We start from the raw sequence: 20,185 nt of genomic DNA, 5'->3' as shown, positions 1-20,185 counted from the left end.
ATTTAAAAAAAAAAAAAAAAAAAAGCAACAACAACTCTCAGCCGCAAGTTGGATGATTCTGGCAGCCATACAAATCTAGCACCACCCAGGGAGGGAGCGTGTTTGCCTCTCTGCTCACTTCTGCCAGGCTAGAGGAATGCTGGACACCCAAAGAGAAGGGAGGCTGCCACACACCGCACCCCAGTCCCACACCTCGGACTTCCTCTTTCTTTAATACACAGGTAAGAAGGTGCTGAACTGGGGAGAACCTGCCCAGCAAGCAAGCACTGAAGGCCAAGGGCTCTGCTTTGAAGGTGCACAAAAGGCTTCCTGGACACCTGGTGGGGGGTGGGGGAGGCTCACGTTAGCCAGCATAGGTAGGAAGACCTTTACTTTAGTCAATGAATTCCTGAAAAGATCCCACTGTGCTGGGTTGTTCTCTGTATCTGTGCAGTTTACTGTTTAGCACACTTTTCTGTGCAGCATTAAAAGAAACTAAACAGTAGCCAAATGCTTGTTTATTTGTGACAAATCGGAGTCTAATTAGGAGTCTGTTTATTCACTTATATCCAAGAGCTCTCAGGTCCTACTCGGGCTTTGCCGCAGAGCGCTGAAGTGCTGGCTGAAACACCGCACAGCAGAGTTCAGTTCTCACGGTCAGTGTTTAAAAATAACACAGGCGGATCAAAGGGAAGGAAGGCTCAATGAAACAGTGCTCCCAACACTGGGGACAGGAGATTTTTCCATAACATGTGAAGAGTCTCCGAACATAAAACCGTGCTCATAATGTGTGTTTCGATGCATTTCTTATGTAACAAACTCTGTTTCCCCCTCAGATGTCAGAAACTGAGTCAGAAAAGATAAAAGTAAGAACGGCTGAGCCATTTGAAAATGACAAAAGTAACATTCCTTGGTTGAAGGAAGGTAAGTCACCATCCTCTAGATTTTGCTGTAAAAAACATACTTCTGTTTACAATCTGATGATGCCTCTGGAGGGACAAGCAGGACCCCGGGGCTCAAGGGAGACCTGCATGCTGACTTTCTGTCATTACACACGTGTCCTGAAATGCAGTTTGAGGGCCTTCCCTATTGAAACTGTCTTTAGTCTTTGGGTTGCAGAAAACAGATTCAACAATTCAAAAGACTTAGCAGAGTCTCTGGAGCAGTGGTTCTCAATTAGTGGGTTGTGACCCCTTGGGTTCGCATATCAGATATTTCCACTATCATTCATAACAGTAGCAAAATTGCAGTTATGAAGTAGTGATGAAATAATTTTATGGTGGAGTCACCACAATATGAGTGACTGTGTATTCAAGGGTCACAGCTTTAGGAAAGTTGAGAACAACTGCTTTTTAGGAGCTGTAGGGGCTGTAGGGGCTGGAGGGGATAAAGGGGATGGAGGGAATGGAGGGGATGGAAGGAATGGAGGGGATGGAGGGGAGAAAGGGGTTGGAGGTGGATTTTCCTCGCTGCAGGAAGACAGTGTAATTTGAGGACTAAATAAGTTACACAGAAAGGAAGGTGTGCTGTCGGCAAGGATGCCTACAAATAGAATCACCATTCACTGCAGTTAAAGAAGCCACCATCCCAGAGGAGGGTGCTGCGACCACAGGCCCAGCATGCGTAAGAGCACAGCTTGAAATACACACACAAATCAATATGTTCTCCTTTGATGAGTACAAATTAGTGCTGCTTCTGTCCAAGCCCGTGATTAGTTACTAGAAGGACTGTCTTTATAGCCTTTTGTTTTCACGGACATCGTCATGCCTCTTAAAGGAAACCAACTTGATATTTTATCTGAATAGGTGTATGAGTCTTCCTCATAATGCCATTAAGCCGTTCTGTTAAGAAGGAAAAGCTTTTGTTTTATAAGGTCATACAAGAGTCTAAGGACTAAGTTGGGAAGGTGATACAAGCCCCAGACAATACTGATAGCATGAACCACACTGGCATGTTTATTGGCATTTATTGGTGTTTATGCTGAATCATCCTGACCAACCTAGGAAGCAGTTATTATCAATAATTCACCAATGAGAAAACTGAGCCTTAAAGAGTCCAAAGAACTTGCCTAAACTTGCAAAATCAGGAGGCAGGAGAGCTGGGACTGCATCGCAGGTTAGAGACCTTGACAGTACATGGGCTTAACTATCACCTCACCAGGTTTAGGGGAAAAGATGGTTCCGTCACCCGGCAGTACAAAAGTATGCTCTAAAGAATGCTTTCCTACTGCGTTTAAATCAATGCTAGTGTACAACGTCATCATGTACTCTTATCCTTAATCTCATCCTACTTCGACCCTCATTTTGAAAGCATTCAACTAAAAAGAAATAATTTCTTTTATCCAATTGAGCAATAATCAATTAATGGTAAGGTCTCCTCTCCATAAGAGGTCAGGAAGGAGAGGCTTAGTCAAGTGTCTGCCATGGAAGCAGGAGAATCAGGAGTCTGGATCTCTGATATCTGTACAGAAGCTAGACATGGTGGTAAATGCCTACAATCTCGGTGCTGAGGAGACAGAAAGAGGAAGATCCCCGAGGATTGATTGTCACAGTTGGGTTAGCTGAACCAGTCAACTCTAGGTTCCATGAGAGAATCTGTCTCAAAAATTAAGGCATAGAATAATTGAAGATGAAACCCAGTATCAACTTTTGGCTGCTTCTCCCCCTGCCCCTTTCTCTCTCTCTCTCTCTCTCTCTCTCTCTCTCTCTCTCTCTCTCTCTCTTTCATCTCCCTCTCTCCCCTCATCTTCCCTCTCCTTCTTCCTCCCCCCTTACATACACACAGGTTAACAGGCATGTACACTTGTGTACATACCTTTACATACACAAACCAGAGATTTTATTTAAGGTATACTCACATAAAGTATTTTTGGAACCACATCTTCAAAAAGCTTCAGGGCCAGAAAATTATCTGATATTTTTATCCAAAAATCTTTTATATGCAATCTTTTTAAATCAAGGTAAAGGGGAAATGTGAACTTAGGTCAAAGACCCACCTCGAGGTTTTACCTGTGAATCTTGAGTTTATTAACTGAAGCTGCCGTTTGCTACTGTATATCATGTTTATATTATTTATTTTGATTTTAATTGCTCTACACTGTAGACTTAAGTGGAAATAATGATGAAACCAACAGACCAATCATTTCCAGAGATTTCTCTTTAAAAAATTATGTCCATTAAGTACAAGTTAGGCATTGAATTCTTGTAATCTATAAGATCTAATTTCCCAGGTGACCTGTTTTTATCCCATTTGGACACTTCATTTAAGCTATACTCAAATTATGTTTACAATATTTCATAAAAGGAAATGGAGCCAGATGCCAGATGACAACATCTTAATTGGGAATTATCAGGATGAGTTAGTTTCGAACATAAATGTCTTTCATTTTTGCAGCTAAGAAAAAGTGTATGGGTTGGCAAAAAAAAATAGGTTGCGGTCGGGAGGAGGGGGGCACTAATGGGCTCAGCAGAAAGAATACAGCATTTGAAAGCAGTCGTCCATGGCTTTAAATCTCAGCTCAGCTGCTTCTCAGCTCTGTGGCCATAGCTTGCTGTTCAACTACCGCAGGCCTTATTTCCTTCCTTGAGAGTAGACTATGTGTATCACATGAAGAATGAGCGCCTATGGTTTCTATGTTTCTTGCCATGTTGAAAATATGACTGAAAATGGTTTTTTTAATTTATTTTATTTTTTTTAAATGAAAACAAACTATTTTTTTCAATTTGCATACCAATCCCAGTTCCCGCTCCCTTCCCTCCTCCCATTCCCTCTACCTAACCTCCCCACCTTACCCCCATCCACTCCTCAGAGACCGTAAGGCACATTGCTCTGGGTAAGGTCTAAGGCCCTTCCTATTATATCTAGGATGAGTAAGGTATCCATCCAAAGAGAATAGGTTCCCCCAAAAACATATAAGTCTTGGTGCCATTGCCAGTGGCCCCATAGTTTTCCCCAGCCATACAACTGTCATCCACTTTCAGAGAGTTTAGTTAAGACCTATGCTGGGTCCTTCCCTGTCTGGCCAGAGTTGGTGAGTTCCCATTAGCTCAGGTAAACTGAGTAGTGTCCCCATCATGGTCTTGACCTCTTTGTTCATATCCTCACTCCTCCTAGTCTTCAGCTGGACTTTGAGAACTCAGCCCAGTGCTCCGCTGTGGCTCTCTACCTCTGCTTCCATCAGTTGTTGGATAATTCCCCAATCAAATGAACCTGTTTCTTAAACAAGTGGGTGTAGCTATCCTAATATCTAACAAAACAGACTTCAAACTAAAATCAATCAGAAGAGATGGAGCAGGACACTTTATATTCATAAACAGGCACAATCTATCAAGATGAAGTCTCAAGCCTGAAAAACAGTAGTTTGGAGAGTTTGGCTTACTCACGGAAATGTCTGTATTCTTAAGTGATACATGTGTCTTATCAGGTTATTTATGCTCTTCTGTTAGTTTCCTAATACAACCTCCTTGGTAATAGAGTTGTTCCCATCTTATAGACAGATAAACTGAAGCTGAAAAGGATCTGGGTCATGTTTAAACTTGCAGGACTGATGAATCATAAACAGAATATTAGACATTTGTCTCTGAGTTGTAAATTCAATTATTATTATTATTATTATTATTGTAATTTATATTAATAACTCCCTCACTCTGTGAAATCAAATTCTACCTCTTTCTTCCCCACTGTCCTCCTTTGAAGAAATGGGAAACATGCTTCAGGCTGCTCAGGCAAGACTTTTTACCTTGAATGAACAATACAAACACTTCTCTTTGAACCATGCCTCTGTTTCCTCACTCCAGAGCTCTTGGTAAATTCTCCCCACCATATGAGCAGGATTGAAGCAGGTACCCGCTGGGGTAGTCAATAAAGGGTACGCAGAGAATGCATGACTTCTACTGATCAGGCAACCAGGACTAGACTCACTATCGCTACCTTACTGCAGAAGGGTGCTGCTGTAAATTTTCATCCTCAGACAACCAGTCTAAATCAGTATCTGTTAAGCATACCATTATGGGAGAGAAGGTATGAGGGCGGTAGAGCCCAGTAAAAAGAAATATACTCCTTCGATCGTCTTGATTTTGACTGAAGGGTCAACAGGTCTTGCGTGAGCCTTTTTATGTGGATCCAAGGCCTGATGGTTTCCAGGGTGATGTCAAAGGGCTGAGGAAAGCCACACCCAGGGATTTTATCAATACTTAGGATTAACAGAGCTTACCCAAAACTGATTGGAATGCACTAATTTTAACATGAATTAAATTTTATTTCCACCTTTCTCAAACCACCTTGAAGTCTACCAATGCTTTTTGTACCACCTACAAATGCTAGACTTCCCAAAGTTCAGACATAGATATCTACGTATCTATGAGTTGTTATGTATGAACCTATTATTTATCTACTTGTCTCTCTATCTACCTATAAACCATCTAACTACATACCCATCTATCTTTATCTGTCTATGTATCTGTTGAAGTGATTATATATTAATCTACTCACACATATTTTTCTATCTATCTATCTATCTATCTATCTATCTATCTATCTATCTATCATCTATCTACCTATCTATCATCTACCTATCTATCTCTATCCATCCAACCATCTATCTGAATATGTATCTATGTATCATCTATTGTCTCTTTTATTCCTGAAGCAATTTAAGATATAAGTGGAGCCGTAAAAAACATCCCAAAGCGCAGGCCATTTTACTTTATAATAAGACTTCTAGGCACCACACTCAGGGAATCCTTGTTCTGAGACAATGAGAGAACAGGACAATATTAGGAAATACGCAGCAGAAAAGATGAGCTATTTCCCAAAAGAGTAGATTTGGGGAGGCTGAAAAGACTAATCACCATGGGAGGAAACAAGACACTGCTGGGGGCTGCACCACCAGAGCGGCTCGAAGGGTTCTCTGCTACATGATAGCTCATTATCGGTTTGTGCATGAACAAAAATGAAGGGGAAATTAGCTGAGTTCTGACTTTATTTCAAATAGATAGACCCTGACTCCATGTTGCCCTACAGATCTGAGAGTAAGAACCAGTATGTTGAACCACAGGCTCAAAAGGGAGCAGAAGAAGAAGAGACGGGAGAAGGGCAAAGGATGAATCCTTTTAGCAGCTCAGAGCAAGGAAAGCAAGATCTGGATAAAACTCACAACAAGGACAGGGAGAAAATAGTCCCCAATGTGAAAAACTACATGGAGGAGAAATTGATATAACATAGAAATTGGGGTGAAAATTACAGGTAGAATAGGTTGGTGTGCAATACCCCATTAAGTCAGGGAGCATTCTGGGTAAGCATTTCTGTGCTTGTACCTTATACCATTTGATACAGATGAGAAACATCCAGATAAAGGGATAGGAGCCCTGAAATTGTGGCCATTTACAGTTTAAAATCACAGCACCACCAGTGTCTGAATTGCAAGCAATTTCTTAGAGTATATCCTGATTCTTGTGAGACACTGGGAATCTGGATTTTGATGGGAAATCTCCTGATTGCTAAAGATTAAGTAATAAAAGCCACAGCAACAATAATAACAACAGTTGTACTGTGTGGGGCCAATGAAACCAGGTTCTGTGGGTCCATTTCAACAGCAGGTTGCCCGTTTGTGACTTCTGTTCTTAGAGTTTGAACCGCTAAAGAACTTCTTAAAGAATTCCTTAAGAACTGGTTTTCTGTACATATTGCTTGCTAGGCAGATGTATCCACTTATCACCCACCTAGCCATTGCTGTTCACACAGATGTGCACGTTAATTCATTTGAGCAAACCATGGCCGGCGTCAGGATGTGAAAGGCAGAGAACTGAATTCCCACATGGTCCTGTAAAAGGGTAGTTACCGGACGTTGTGTCAGTGTGGTATTCTCTTTACATCCGTCACAAGCAGAGGGAGGAAGAAAACACAACTCATCCCTTATCCTCTCAGCACAGAATAGCATAGGTTATCATTCAGTCAAAAGTAGAGACTGATAATCTACACTACTCAAAAATAGCACAGAGGCTGCCAAATCCCTATTTCCCAAGTTCTCCTTTTTAAGCAACGCAAAGGGGGTTCTGAATGCCTCAACTTTGTATACTGCAAATGGCAGTGGGGAATGAAAGACTCACATATATCATGTATCGGCATTCCTAAATTCTCTGGACTTGCCTCTCACTGAAGGCAATTTGACCAGCTGTTCAAAGGCAATTTCAGGTCACGAATATTAAAACGATTCCAAAATATCAGTTTTATTCAATTTAATAACCATTGGATGGGGCGCCTTTTGAGCGTATACACAATATGCTAAGTGAAGAAACATGCAAAAATGAAGTTTCTACGCTCAAGAAACTTGGCATCCAGGTGCTCTATTATAAGGTCCAAATATTAAGGCATGCTAATTTTGTCACTCATATAATTCCCATTTCAAACATGTGTTTTATTTTTAATATCTACCCTAAAAACTAAGCCACACAATTGTCTGTTTTAAATTGTTAGTTTATGTGAACAGCCTATCTTAAGATGAGATAGTTTTATTCTGTAAACATGGGATAGAATCATTAGCTATTACTTATTATGCAATAAGCAAAATATAGCTAAAGGAAAGATAATGGTATTTTGTTTTGTTTTTTAATGTAGCTGACAAGAGAAGTTACACATAAAAACATGTCCTTGGAAGTTGTATAAAGACATAAAATAAGCCGGGCAGTGGTGGCGCATGCCTTTAATCCCAGCACTTGGGAGGCAGAGGCAGGCAGATCTCTGTAGGTTGGAGACCAGCCTGGTCTACAAGAGTGAGTTCCAGGACAGGCTCCAAAACCACAGAGAAACCCTGTCTCGAAAAACAAACAAACAAACAAACAAACAAAGTAGGCAGGCGATGGTGGCACACGCCTTTAATACCAGCACTTGGGAGGCAGAGGCAGGCGGACATCTGGGAGTTTGAGACCAGCCTGGTCTACAAAGCTAGTTCCAGGACAGGTTCCAAAGCCACAGAGAACCCTGTCTTTAAAAACCATAAATAAATAAATAAATAAATAAATAAATAAATAAATAAATGAAATAAGAGCTGTCTTAGTCTTCATGCATTTTAATTTTGGATCACAGAATACCAAAGAACATACAGTGCATGCAACAAAGACATCTAGTTTTTAAGGATTCTAGTTTCTGAGGCTGAGGAGGCCAGGGTCAAAATCCCTTTAGTTGCTCAAGACTTTCCTGCTCTATTTTCTCACCCTAGCACAAGTTTGGGGAATAATATATTCAAAGCTTGGCAAGTGACATAAAGGAAATTTCACACGGGTAATTGCTCAGAATCTTAAAAACATGTGCACGTGGTCTAGCAAAAAGATGGTAAGACAAAAGGCTATAACAACAGAGGCAGGGAAGAAAGGGAACAAAGATGTGATGAACCTGGACTGAGAACTGGCTGATGCCTCTCTGCAAGGCACCAGAAAGGACTCCAATGCAGACTTCTGGCTTGTGATGACATCAGAGATGCTTAGTGGAGAAGAATGGGAGAAGGGAGGATGGATGATGTGGGTCAGTGAACTATCTAGGGGCAGAAAGACTTAGGAAATATTAAGTCACATAGACAAGTAAAAGACTGCTTCAGATTTCACTCAGAGATGAAAGATGTGGAGGCTAGTCTTTTTAAATATATAAAAATATATATAAAATAATATAAATACATTAAATTAATAAGAAAATACATTTTAAATATATATGTAAGTGTATATATTTTTTAATATATTTTTTTATTTTATGTATTTTTAAAAATTTATTTTATGTTACAGCCATAGTTCTTCCTCTTAACCCTCCTCCTGCCCCCCCTTGCCTCCCCCACGGAAATCCTTCAATTCGCTCCTTCTGTTAGGTAAGGGCTCCTACGAGGAGTCAGGGAAGTCTGTCATATTAAGTTTGGGCAGGAGGACCAAGTCCTCCTCCACTGCATTAAGGCCCAAACATGGTTTCCCACCATAGGAAGGAAATGGGCTCCAACAAGCTAGCTCATACACCAGGGATAGATCCTGGTCCTACTATTAAGGGCCCCTAAGATAGTGCAAGCTTCACCTCTGTCTCCCACATACAGAGAGCCTAGTTCAATCCTATGAAGACCTCACAGCTGTCTAGAGTTCATGATTTACCATGAGCTTGGTTCACCTGTCTCTGTAGACTTCTTCATCATGATCTTGACCTCCTCCATCTCTGACTGGATTCGCAGAGCTCAGTCAGTACTTGGTTGTGGATCTTTACATCTGGTTCCATCTGTTATTGGATGAAGGCTCTATGATAATAGTTGGGGCATTCACCAATCTTATTACAGGGGAAGGCCAGTTTGGGCACCCTCTCCGTTATTACTAGTAGTCTTAACTGAGGTTAACTGTGGATTCTTGAGAATCCCTAACCCCATAGTGGCTCTCTATCAAGAGAATGCTTTCATTGCTCTCCCACTCTGCCCCTCCCCCCCTCAACCATTCTGTTCCCTTATGTTCTCATTCCCCTTTCCCTCCCCCTGCCTGCCTAGCCCCTAGTTTACCCAGGATCTCATCTAAATCTTCACAGAATCATCAATGTGTCCCTCTTAGGGTCCTCCTTGTTACCTAGATTCTCTGGAGCTGTGATGTAGTCTGGTTATTCTTTGAGTTTGATCTAATATCCACTTGTAAGTGAGTGCATACTGTATTTGTCTTTCTGAGTCTGGGTTACCTCACTCAGGATTATTTTTTTTAGTTCCATCCATTTGCCTGCAAATTTCATGACGTCATTGATTTTTACAGCTGAGTAATATTCCATTGTGTAAATGCCCCACATTTTCTTTATCCATTCTTCAGTTGAGGGCTATCTAAGTTGTTTCCAGATTCTGGTTATTATGAATATTATTTAGGAAGTGTTTTTGTGGTACAATTGAGTATCCTTTGGGTATATGCCTGAGAGAGGTATTGAGATAGATTGATTTCCAATTTTCTAAGAAACCACCATACTGAATTTCAAAGTGGCTGTACAAGTTTGCACTCTTACCAGCAGTGGAGTGCTCCCCTGACTCCACATCCTCTCTGACATAAGCTTTTCTCATTATTTTTTATCTTAACCATTGTGATAAGTGCAAGATGGTATCTCAGAGTCATTTTGATTTGAATTTCTCTGATGATTAAGGATGCTGAGCAATTCCTTAAGTGTCTTTTGGCCATTTGATATTCTTCTGACGAGAGTTCTCTGTTTAGCTCTGTACCCCATTTTTTAATTGGACTATTTTGTATTTTGATGTATAGTTTCCTGAGTTCTTTATATATTTTGGAAATCAGCGTTCTGTCAGATGTGCGGTTGGTTAAGACCTTTTCTTCTTCTGTAGGCTGTTGTTTTGTCTTGTTTACCTTTGCCTTACAGAAGCGTTTTAGTTTCAGGAGGTCCCTTTTATTAATTATCATTCTCAGTGTCTGTGCTACTGGTATTATATTTAAGAAGTGGTGTCCTGTGCCAATAAATTCAGGGCTACTTTCCACTTTCTCTTCTATTAGGTTCATTGTAATTGGATTTATGCTGAGGTCCTTGATCCACCTGGAATTTTGTGCATGGTGTTTGTGCATGGTGCCTGGAGTTTTGTGCATGGTGATAGATATTTGTATGTTCTTGTAGAAGCAAACAAAATTAAGTAAAAAACTTTTATGAGAAGAAATAACAATCTTGATGGTGTTAGAGCAGGATAAATACGTCATGCTTCAAATGGGTAATTAAAACATTTGTATCTAACACAACAGTGTTCTGTGGGTGTAGGTGGGGAGCTCACAGCATGAATCCTCTCCTAGGCCCTGAATCATCTTCACCTTGGGAATGCCTACTAATGATAGGGTTCAAAGTACAATAGGATATATCTTTTTGTGTTTTATTTTTCCAAGAACATAAAGAGCCAAGGGTTGGCAGCTTACTTTTCAAGATCCAAGCAAATTTTAAAAAGAATCTCATTATTTATTGAGAGGTATATTAGGATGTGGACTGTAGTTATATTAATGAGAATGGAATTGATTGAAGGCATGGGAGTGGTTCGTTGTCCCAAGCAAAATCTGAGGTCCATATACAACAGGAACTAATCTGACTCTGATGAGCTTGAGACTGAGACAATACACATAGGGAACCACTCCTGGAATGAACGACCACTATGTAAAGTTCTTTCTTTCTCTGTCTCCTCTTTTAGACTCCAAGTCCCTAGAAAGGAAAGAGAGCATTTCAGTCAGAAGTCCCCACTCTGGCTAGTAAAGACTTGAAGGACAGGATCAGGAAGATCCTTTTTTTTTTTTTTTTTTTTTTTTTTTTGGAGAGAAACAGGTTGTGGCATCAGTGACAGGATAAAAGAATCTGTGCTGCCTCAAATCATAACCATTCTAAGCCTGCCCCGTGGTAACTGGATTCCTATCATCTCTCTCCATGAGGAGTAAGATTTTCTTAAGAACATGACATGCTGGTGATAAACCACTAAACATTTCAGAAAAGAAGACTGCTCACTTTAAATGAATTGGCCTCCTACTAAAGTTCAAATATCAGATCATTTTATGTTTAGATAGTTCAGGAAAAGATGAGGTCTTCTGTGTTCTCATAGATCAACAAATTAAATTCCAGAAGCACATCCACAGCCGACAGTTGAGATCTTGCTCCCATTAAGCCTATAAAGGAGTAAGCTCATTTCGTGTAAAGTGATGACGTTGATCCCAATGGATGGCTGAGAAGATGCCATGTCAGCCTCGAGACTCTGACCAGATGAATTAATCAGTGTGAAGTCCCATAAGTTGTTCAGCTGCAGATTTAAAGACTCCTCTTCAATGAGGATAGGGCAGTACATCAAATCTAGGATGATCTTAGTTCATCATTATTAATTACAGTTTTATGAACTAGGAGTGAAACAATTCATACAGACTGGGAGCCAGTCCATTTTATCTCATCAGGAAGAAGAAAATGATGGGCATCCAGCACCAGAAAGATTTCCACTTTCTAATAGAGACTGCTAGAGAGATGCTCATCTTTGTGTATGTCCCAACAGTCGTCGATGTGATATACCTAATCAACATTGGTAGAAAGAGCAATCTTACAGGCAGAGGAAAAAGTCTCTTACAATCTATGCCTTGGGATAGGACATTCCATTTCTGGTAAATTCTACAAAGATACTTTACATTTATATGATTATGGCCCATTTCTCTCAGCTTCGGAGCCACATTTAGAGGGAATACTTCCTAATAAAATGCACCTACATGAGGTGTTCACCAGACCATTAGTTTAAAAAAAAAGAGGGGGAGAGGAGGAATATGAATAGCTGAAATGAAGACATCACTCAGTAGGTAGCATCAACCATTTCAACCATTTTAGACATCATTTGAGCCTGCCAGGAAATAGCTGTGCAGCAGAGACAGAAAGCAAGGGCAATGGTAGTAGTTGTGATAGTGCGTAGCTTCTAGAAAGTAGAAGGGACAGCTCACAGAAGCATAGTATTAGATTAGATACCAGGTGCTATTTCTCCTTTGACGTTTCCCCATGCCAGCGTAGCCTTTAAAAGGAGAAGCAGCATTGCAGAAGGTAAGGGTGATATTTCATAAATTCTAGTCTCCAATTACAGGCAGCATGATCTGCCCTGTAGCTCCTCATTTACTTAACAGTCATTTCTGCCGCTGCTGTGGCTGCTTCTGCTTTCTTTGTCTGAAAGCATTGGCACCCTATGCTGACTGTGAGCTCAGGCTCTTTGGACCGCCCAGTCCAGAGATGACAAGCACACACTGTGACAGTTGGCTCCAGATTTTCCTATGTAGAGACTTTACTAGCAATGACAGGAAACCAAATTTCTTCCAGAGGTACAAAAGGATACATTTAAATATCTCATGTTTAAATTTTATAAATTTAATACAATCTACAGAGTTGGGGTGGGGGGAAGGATGGTTCAGTCATCAAAGGGTCTGCCTATAGCTGTTAAAGCTTGAATCAGACCCCCAGAACCCAAATGAAAAAAAAAAAAAAAAAACGGCACAGCAGTGCAAAGTCAGCACTTTTACCTAGTGCTACAGGATGGGAGACAGCAACAGAAGGGTCCCTGAAAACTCAGGGGTCAACTAAATCATTCTTCACAGTGAGGCTTCAGGCCTGTGAGGGATCCTGTCTCAAGGGAATGGTGGAAGGTGCCAGAAGATCGATGCTTCTGACCTCCCCATACACACATGCAAATGCTCCCCATCATATGAAGATGTATACATAAAATAACTAACATACTAAATAAATGACAATATATAAGATCTTTACAAACAAATCCTCTAGACGATGAAGACGGTATCGCATTCCATATTCATACCACATATCAATAAAGTAAAATACAGCATCTTTCCCATGTATCTTAAAGCTATTTCCTCAGTTCACAGTGTGCATGTCTAGACCGATAGGATAACTTATTCTACTGTAGAAGCAGAATTTAGTTTATAAAATATATGAAATTACATAAATCAAATCAGCAAGTGTTTTCATCACAGAATTATCCCAGAAAGACACAACAGTTTGGATGCTCAAGGAACTTAGAATTCAGCTAGGGAAACAAATTCTGGCTGCGTGTCCCAGTCACCAGGATTCAGAGAAGCACAGGTTCATTAGCTGAACTTGAAATACCCATAGCATGTATAAAGGTAACTTGAAAGAAACTTTCTCAGGGTGTAATCTCACTCACTAAACCATAGAACCATGGCCAATCCCTTTGACAGGTTCAGGTTTCCCTATGAAAACTGAAAAGAGGATATGACCTTGTTTTGTTTACTAATGAACTTGGCAGGTTGGGATGAAAACAGCTGTAATGAGGAGTCGCTTTAAAACACTATCAATAATTTGGAAATTACTGAGATTTTTTTATGTCTCATAAAGGAACTTTTACTACTCTTTATCATCTAACCTTTATAAAAATAACAATAGATTTTTAAATAATAAAAATACACTAAAAGAGAAAGTATATAAGTAATAAATAGTTCATATTCTTAAATAAGTGCATATTATTTGGTGATTAAGTCAAGAAGAAATAGCACTGAGGATGCTGTTTGTTTGTTTTTTTCCCTTAAGTAACAATTTGGAAACACAGTGTATTCATAAGACTGAATACATTAAAGCTATCAAAGTCAGTATCCTCTTAATGTTCTAGGATTCACAGGCCAGCCCTTGTAAACTAAAGAGCAACTCCACGGCCTGTGGGTTCTAAGCCGAGGCACCACATACAAATTCTGTGATATAATTTATTCCAAGACAGAAGTTTTACATCAGGAGGTCAGTCTGGCCATCATCACTCTCACATACAATTACAAAAAAAATTACTAATTTTCATGATTATAGAGGCTGACTAATACTAATTGGGAATCAAGTTTAATCTTCAAAAACACACAATAGGAAAAGCTCCATGATGTAAGACTAAAGGACATATAGTCACATGAATTGAATTAAATAGTTTAGCATTCTCTACATATTCTGGTGGTATGTTTATATTTAATATCTTCTTTTTGTTAAAAAGAACACAGTCATTTTATGGAATGAGTAAGTACAAATAACACACAACATGCCTATAACTTATGCCAGCATGGTTTTCACGGAGAGGTGATATGTAATAAAGCTCACACCTAACCCGGTGGGTTTAAGTGAAAGAATGCTGCTGTGAAATTATTAATTACTGAAAGGCATGGATATATTTTGTTTATCTCTCTGTTGGAGCTACCTGATCATGCAAGCACTCAAAAATAGCATAGAGATAGGAAAAGAATAAGCCAAGAGAATCAAAGAAATTATGGGTGTCCCAAAAGAAAAAAATATAACTAAAAGTGAAGAACATGGGGTATTAAACTGAGATGCAAGCCTCAAGCAGAATGTTAATAGCCAGGAATGTTCTAGATTGGTGGAATGTGATGGCTGAGAGTGCAAATACAACAAAAGTCGGAGGTGTTCCCTCTGTCTAGAGGGCAATGGTGATGTTTGACTTGGTCCATGTGACTCAAGAGTTGAAACAGACCTTGGCCATGTTGTGGCATGCTGTGGGTGCCAGGCAGGCTATAGATACAAACTGAGTGTTAGAGAAGCCATCATTCATGCCTGGGCTCAGAGTGAGGAAAGCATGGAGGCCCTACAGAGAGGAACATGCATTCTGTGCTTTGGAAACAATGTGTACTTTGACCATCTTTATGGAAATGAGTTAGAAGAGGTTTGAAGTGAGACAGTTCAGAAGTGCATAGCATCGTGGATGAGGAGGAATGATTTCCTAGTTGGGATATTCGCAGTGGGGGCACCAGAGGCCAAGAGCTGACTCTGAAGCGATGCCAGCTCTGATGCCATGATCGTGGACTAGAGACTAAGGGATGAAAGACAGATGCATTTTCAAGATTATATTCTGGATTTAGTTGGAATTTCTAACATGTATCTCTATGATGTCTCATATAAATCATGTATATTTTATTCATAAAAATTAAAAAATGCAAATGGAAAGAAATCACTGCAATTCCTATCACCCACAGCCACTTAGACCTTCTCCTCAAAAGGAAGAGCAATACCGTGTATTCTGTAATGCTTTAAATTGTGTAAGGTTTACCAAAACACACAAGGATGTCATTTTATAAATAAGACTAAGCAAATCATTAACAGCATAATTTCCTGACTTGTAAATTAGCATGAACAACTTCCTCCATCAATAAACACAGAATTACATCAGTAGTTCGGCAGCTATATGCCTAGTATTACATTTCCTAACAAAACTGCATAACCAAAGTCGTTCATTTTTTTGGATCTTCACATTATTTTGTTCTTAATCTCAAATAAAATATGCTACTATATGCTTGGATTCTTGTTATAAATGGGCTTCCTCAAACCCCATGCAAGGTCCTGGAGGTCCAGTTCACAATCTATTGCACATCTATGCCGCATGTTAGTTGCCTGAAGGTTGTATGCAGAAAATCTTGTCGTGTCTTTTCTTATCAATAAGGGGACATAAGGTCACAGAACTTTAAATAGCTTGGTCCAAAGTCGCATAAATAATGGACAACGGGATCAGGTCATGTATTCCCCATCTCCAATACATAAGACAGAGCTTTTCCCTTCAAGAAACACCTGGTGTGAAACAGAGTCAAGACTGGACGGCCCCTCTCTTGCACTCATTTAAATAACTAAGATTAAAGACTGAGAAGTTTGGGGAAGTCACTAGGGATGATAAATCTTTAAGCATGACCTTCATATAGTTGGTTTATCTAAGAACCTATGTCTATCACGGGCAGGGTAATCTGAGTGGGAAAGGGGCCTTAGCTTTGAATTAGGCAGAGTTAGAAACTGATGCTTGCCGAGGTCAATGAGGAAGAAGTGTGAGCACTGGGCTGCTGCTCTGCAGTGCTGTCCCACTCATGGCTGAAATAAAAGCTGGATTTCAGGTCCCACAATGCCCAGTCATTAAAAACACAATGAACCATATGGATTAATCATTTTAATACCCTAGCCCTTGACACTGGCAAACCAAACCACACATGGCTGGGAGGAGGGACATGGGATCTGATTTTGCTTGTTTATTTTTGTATGGGGACAAAAACACTTGGAAATAAAACATCACATCAAAGGGTAGAAGAGCAAAGGTAACTTCAGTGGCAGAATCAACTATGATTAGATCAAGAAATAGCAATATGTTTTGCCTGGTTAATAAACAGATCAGAAATTCTGCAACCCTAAGGATATTTGGAGGACAAATCTAACTTGAATTTTTAAATATCTCCATAGGATATAGCACCATCTCCACAGCTATAAAGTATTGCACACGCTCTTGGTCTCTCATCATTAGCATATAGAGTCCCATCCTCAAGCTTAGAAGTGGTGCTTTTGTCTTTGTATATTTGGAGATTTTAAAACTTGTATAGTAGGAATTTGAAAAGAACAAAAAATACCACAGTGTTAAAGCTTTAAATCAAACACAAACATCTCTCACATTAAACCTAGTATAACCATTACACTTCTCAGTTCTGAATTAGATTAAAATATACTGGATGCTTGAGCATCATTTTGTTATTTTTTTTTTCCTTTCTCTTTGTGATGCTATGGATAGAACCTGGGGCTTCTGGGCAAGAGCTTTCTTTCTGAGCCTTCCCTCTAGCAGCCATTATGATGATAATTCCTTTTTAATAAGCCATTTGTTTTAAATAGTCAAGTTAGACTTTGAGAAACATCTGATATTTTTCATGTGCACCCCTCAAAAGGAAAAACAGTGGCAAAATGTTTAAAGAAATGTTTGACTCATAGGAGGTGAAATTAAGTCAAATGTTTCCACAGCCTTGCAGTAGGAACTTAACATCATATCTCAGACTTCTGATTAGACATGTGAAGGCAAATCTATATAAAACATGTGCACAAGGAGCCAAGGCATGTGCAATTGTCACACTTAAATTGCTCACCAACAGAAACTCCAGGGACCCTATGACTTTATCATTAGTAATATAGATTGAATGAACCTGCCGAGGTATGGAAAGTGTATTTTAATCAGAGATCTTTGGTGGCCCAAATATCTGAGCTCCTAGTTTCTATAAATATGCTCAGCTTCTCTGGTCTTCACATCTCTCTCCCTGCATCTCCTACCTTGTATAATTAACTGGGTAGATTCTTTGCACTTTGTTTGTATGAGGATTCATTTGCAATAACAGAAAAATGCACAAAGATGTCTCAATTATTAAAACCACCCAACCTCAAGTTTGACAAAGGGTGGTGCTTCTTTTCCTTTTTAAATTTAAACAGGTTGGAGGAGCAATCACTTTCTACAATTTTAGAAGAAGCATTTGAAAGAGTCATGGTCCCAGACCCATCCCTCACAGGCACGGGTCCAGGCTGTATATGATGGTGGGTAATGCATCACGCGCTGGCAAGAAAGTAGAGCAAAGAGATCAATCCCAATGGGATTTTTATTAGCCACAATGAACTGTTGCCTTCAAGGGCAATGAGAAGCTCTCAGTGGCATTCTGCACAGAGAGGCCATTGTATAGGCCCATGTGCCTCTTTAAAAGCCACTCTGGCTTCAACATGGGTGGGAGGCTGGGAAAAGTGCATCAGCGGGAAGCAGGGGGGAGAGCCAGAAGCAGTCCAGTTAGAGTTAGAAGAATGACCATGTGAACCAGGAGGAGAGAAATTCAGAGGGCTAGTGATAATTTGAAATATCAGAACACTTGAGTTAGCTCAGCACAGAGCGGAAGCAGTGATGTGGGGGGGGGGGTATTTGCCCACGTTGTAGAAGTGATCAGTCTCTACCAACTTGAACCACAGGAAGAAAAGCTGAGGATCTAACTGGTGTAGAAGGAAATGCTGGATTATTCTTAAAAGTTTATTTGATAAGTATGTAGTGTTCTAAATGAGGAGCTTGGAGATTGGGGTTGTGTTTCTTGAATTTTGATCATCTAACATTAGATATATCTCATCTCGTTGCGGGCTCTGGGAATAGTGACTGACACTTAGAATATATTCAGAACTTGTCTCACTTTCCTTATCATGTGATGGTTTAAAGAAGGGAACTGACACAGGGTTAAAACTGACCCCCACAGCATGTCATGCTCCAAACTGCAATTTATTTGAGGGCTTCTGGAAAAGGCAACCTGTAGTTAGTTACAGATATGTATAAAACACCCATTCATTCCCCCTATTGCAATGTGAAGAAAACTATTTCAACATACTTTCATATCCTTTTCCATCAGTACAAAAGCCAGTCCTTTGAATGAACTACAAGTTAAAAGAATCAAAACATGGATGGCATCCCCAACAAGGGGACGTACTTCAGACATCCAATGGTACTCGAAGAAATAGTGATTTGTTATGAGTCAGTTGGTAAGGTTTTACACACAGTTGAGTGTTATTATTTCCAGAAAGACTAAGAAATACAGTGAGCAGGTATGGGAAGTAAGGAGGTGGGTAAAAGTGCCCATTCATTCATTCATTCATTCGCTCTTCCTTTCTTTAGGTAGGTACGTGTGTGTGTGTGTGTGTGTACGCATGCGTGCACACATGTGCCTGTGGGTGCATGTAGGCCAGAGGTTCTGACTTTTTACATGAGTGTTGAAGGTTTGAACTCAGGTTCTCATGCTTGCATGCCAAGCACTTTTCCTACTAAGCTGTTATCTGTTAGGCTCACAAGGGCATGTGTCTTTGTAACCATAGCCAGGTTCAAGAAAACTTACATTAATGGTGACATAAAGTACAACATCTTTGTGTAAGATATTAAGAATGATCTAAAATATCATTGCTCAAAAGATAAGAACTGGAAAATATTTCCATTGCAGTGGTTATGGCATTGGAAAAGAGAGTGTGGAAGAGCTGAGTCTGTGGAATTGTGCGTATCCAGTGTTTGAGATCTGGTGATATTATTGATTGGATATTGATTTTGGCCACATCACCAAATAGCACTGAGTCACAGCTTCCAAAACAGAAATGAAGTTTGTAATGGCTACTTCAGTAGACACAGTCAGGCATATCTCTATCACTTTTTTCCATTATTTTTTTTTTGGCACCTTTATTCTCCCATTAAGGGCTGTGTGGTTTCTTAATCTGTTCCCCGATCTTCCAACATGCTCACAGGAGCGTTTGTCAGCAGAGAATAGTAGTATCTATCATTAAATGAAAGTGGGCAGAAACTGCCTGCCCTTCCATCACAGTGCAAGTCTGGTCAGGAGCACAGGTGGAGAGATGACATCAGGGAAAGGATAGAAGAAAGCAGCCCTAGCAAAATCAATGTGCTCTTCATTCAAAGAAAATATAAATTCCCATAAACTAGTTCCTGAATGGCAGAACAGTGTTGTTTGGAGTGACTGACATTTCTGAAGAGTTGAGAGGATGGAAGATAAAATGAGAGGATTAAGTACACAAGGATATCTTCCCAAACATGCTGGATCCTAAATAAAAATAGACAAGTATTCAATGGTCATCCAACTATTTTCCTGAATGCATCTCTGATCTTACGTTAATATTCTCCAGTAATCACAGGGGTTTGCAGTTGTGGAGCCCTGCCATTGGCTATCTCTGTCCTTGTCCCTGTTCTGAGACTGTCTTTGAATTTCAGTGCATGACCATAAGACCATGCAAAGTGATGAAACACAAAACGGGACTGCCAATATTACCACTCGGGAAAGATGACCTGGTGCAGAAGGCACATTTTCTTTCTCGTTAGTAAAATGTACTTCGTCACTATCTTTCGTTCCTTTGTGATTGCAGATATGAGTCTAAGCTTACA

General features: G+C 39.9%; 1 protein-coding gene across 2 annotated transcripts in view; it reads left to right on the top strand.

Moving 5' to 3' along the window:
- The first annotated feature begins 815 nt into the window (after positions 1-815).
- Mdfic2 (MyoD family inhibitor domain containing 2) overlaps positions 816-20,185 on the top strand; it is a 109,814-nt gene continuing 90,444 nt past the window's right edge. For both annotated transcript variants that reach the window (XM_050149392.1, XM_050149391.1), the window contains exon 1: positions 816-903. In XM_050149392.1, coding sequence (XP_050005349.1) covers positions 816-903 — 88 coding nt within the window. The remainder of the gene's footprint in view (positions 904-20,185) is intronic.

The sequence above is a fragment of the Alexandromys fortis genome, unplaced genomic scaffold, assembly GCF_014885135.2.
Source record: "Alexandromys fortis isolate MF-2015 unplaced genomic scaffold, M_Fortis_MF-2015_v1.1 scaffold_48, whole genome shotgun sequence".
In the NCBI taxonomy this organism is placed as follows: Eukaryota; Metazoa; Chordata; class Mammalia; order Rodentia; family Cricetidae; genus Alexandromys; species Alexandromys fortis.
This window is presented reverse-complemented; position numbering and strand designations above follow the sequence as displayed.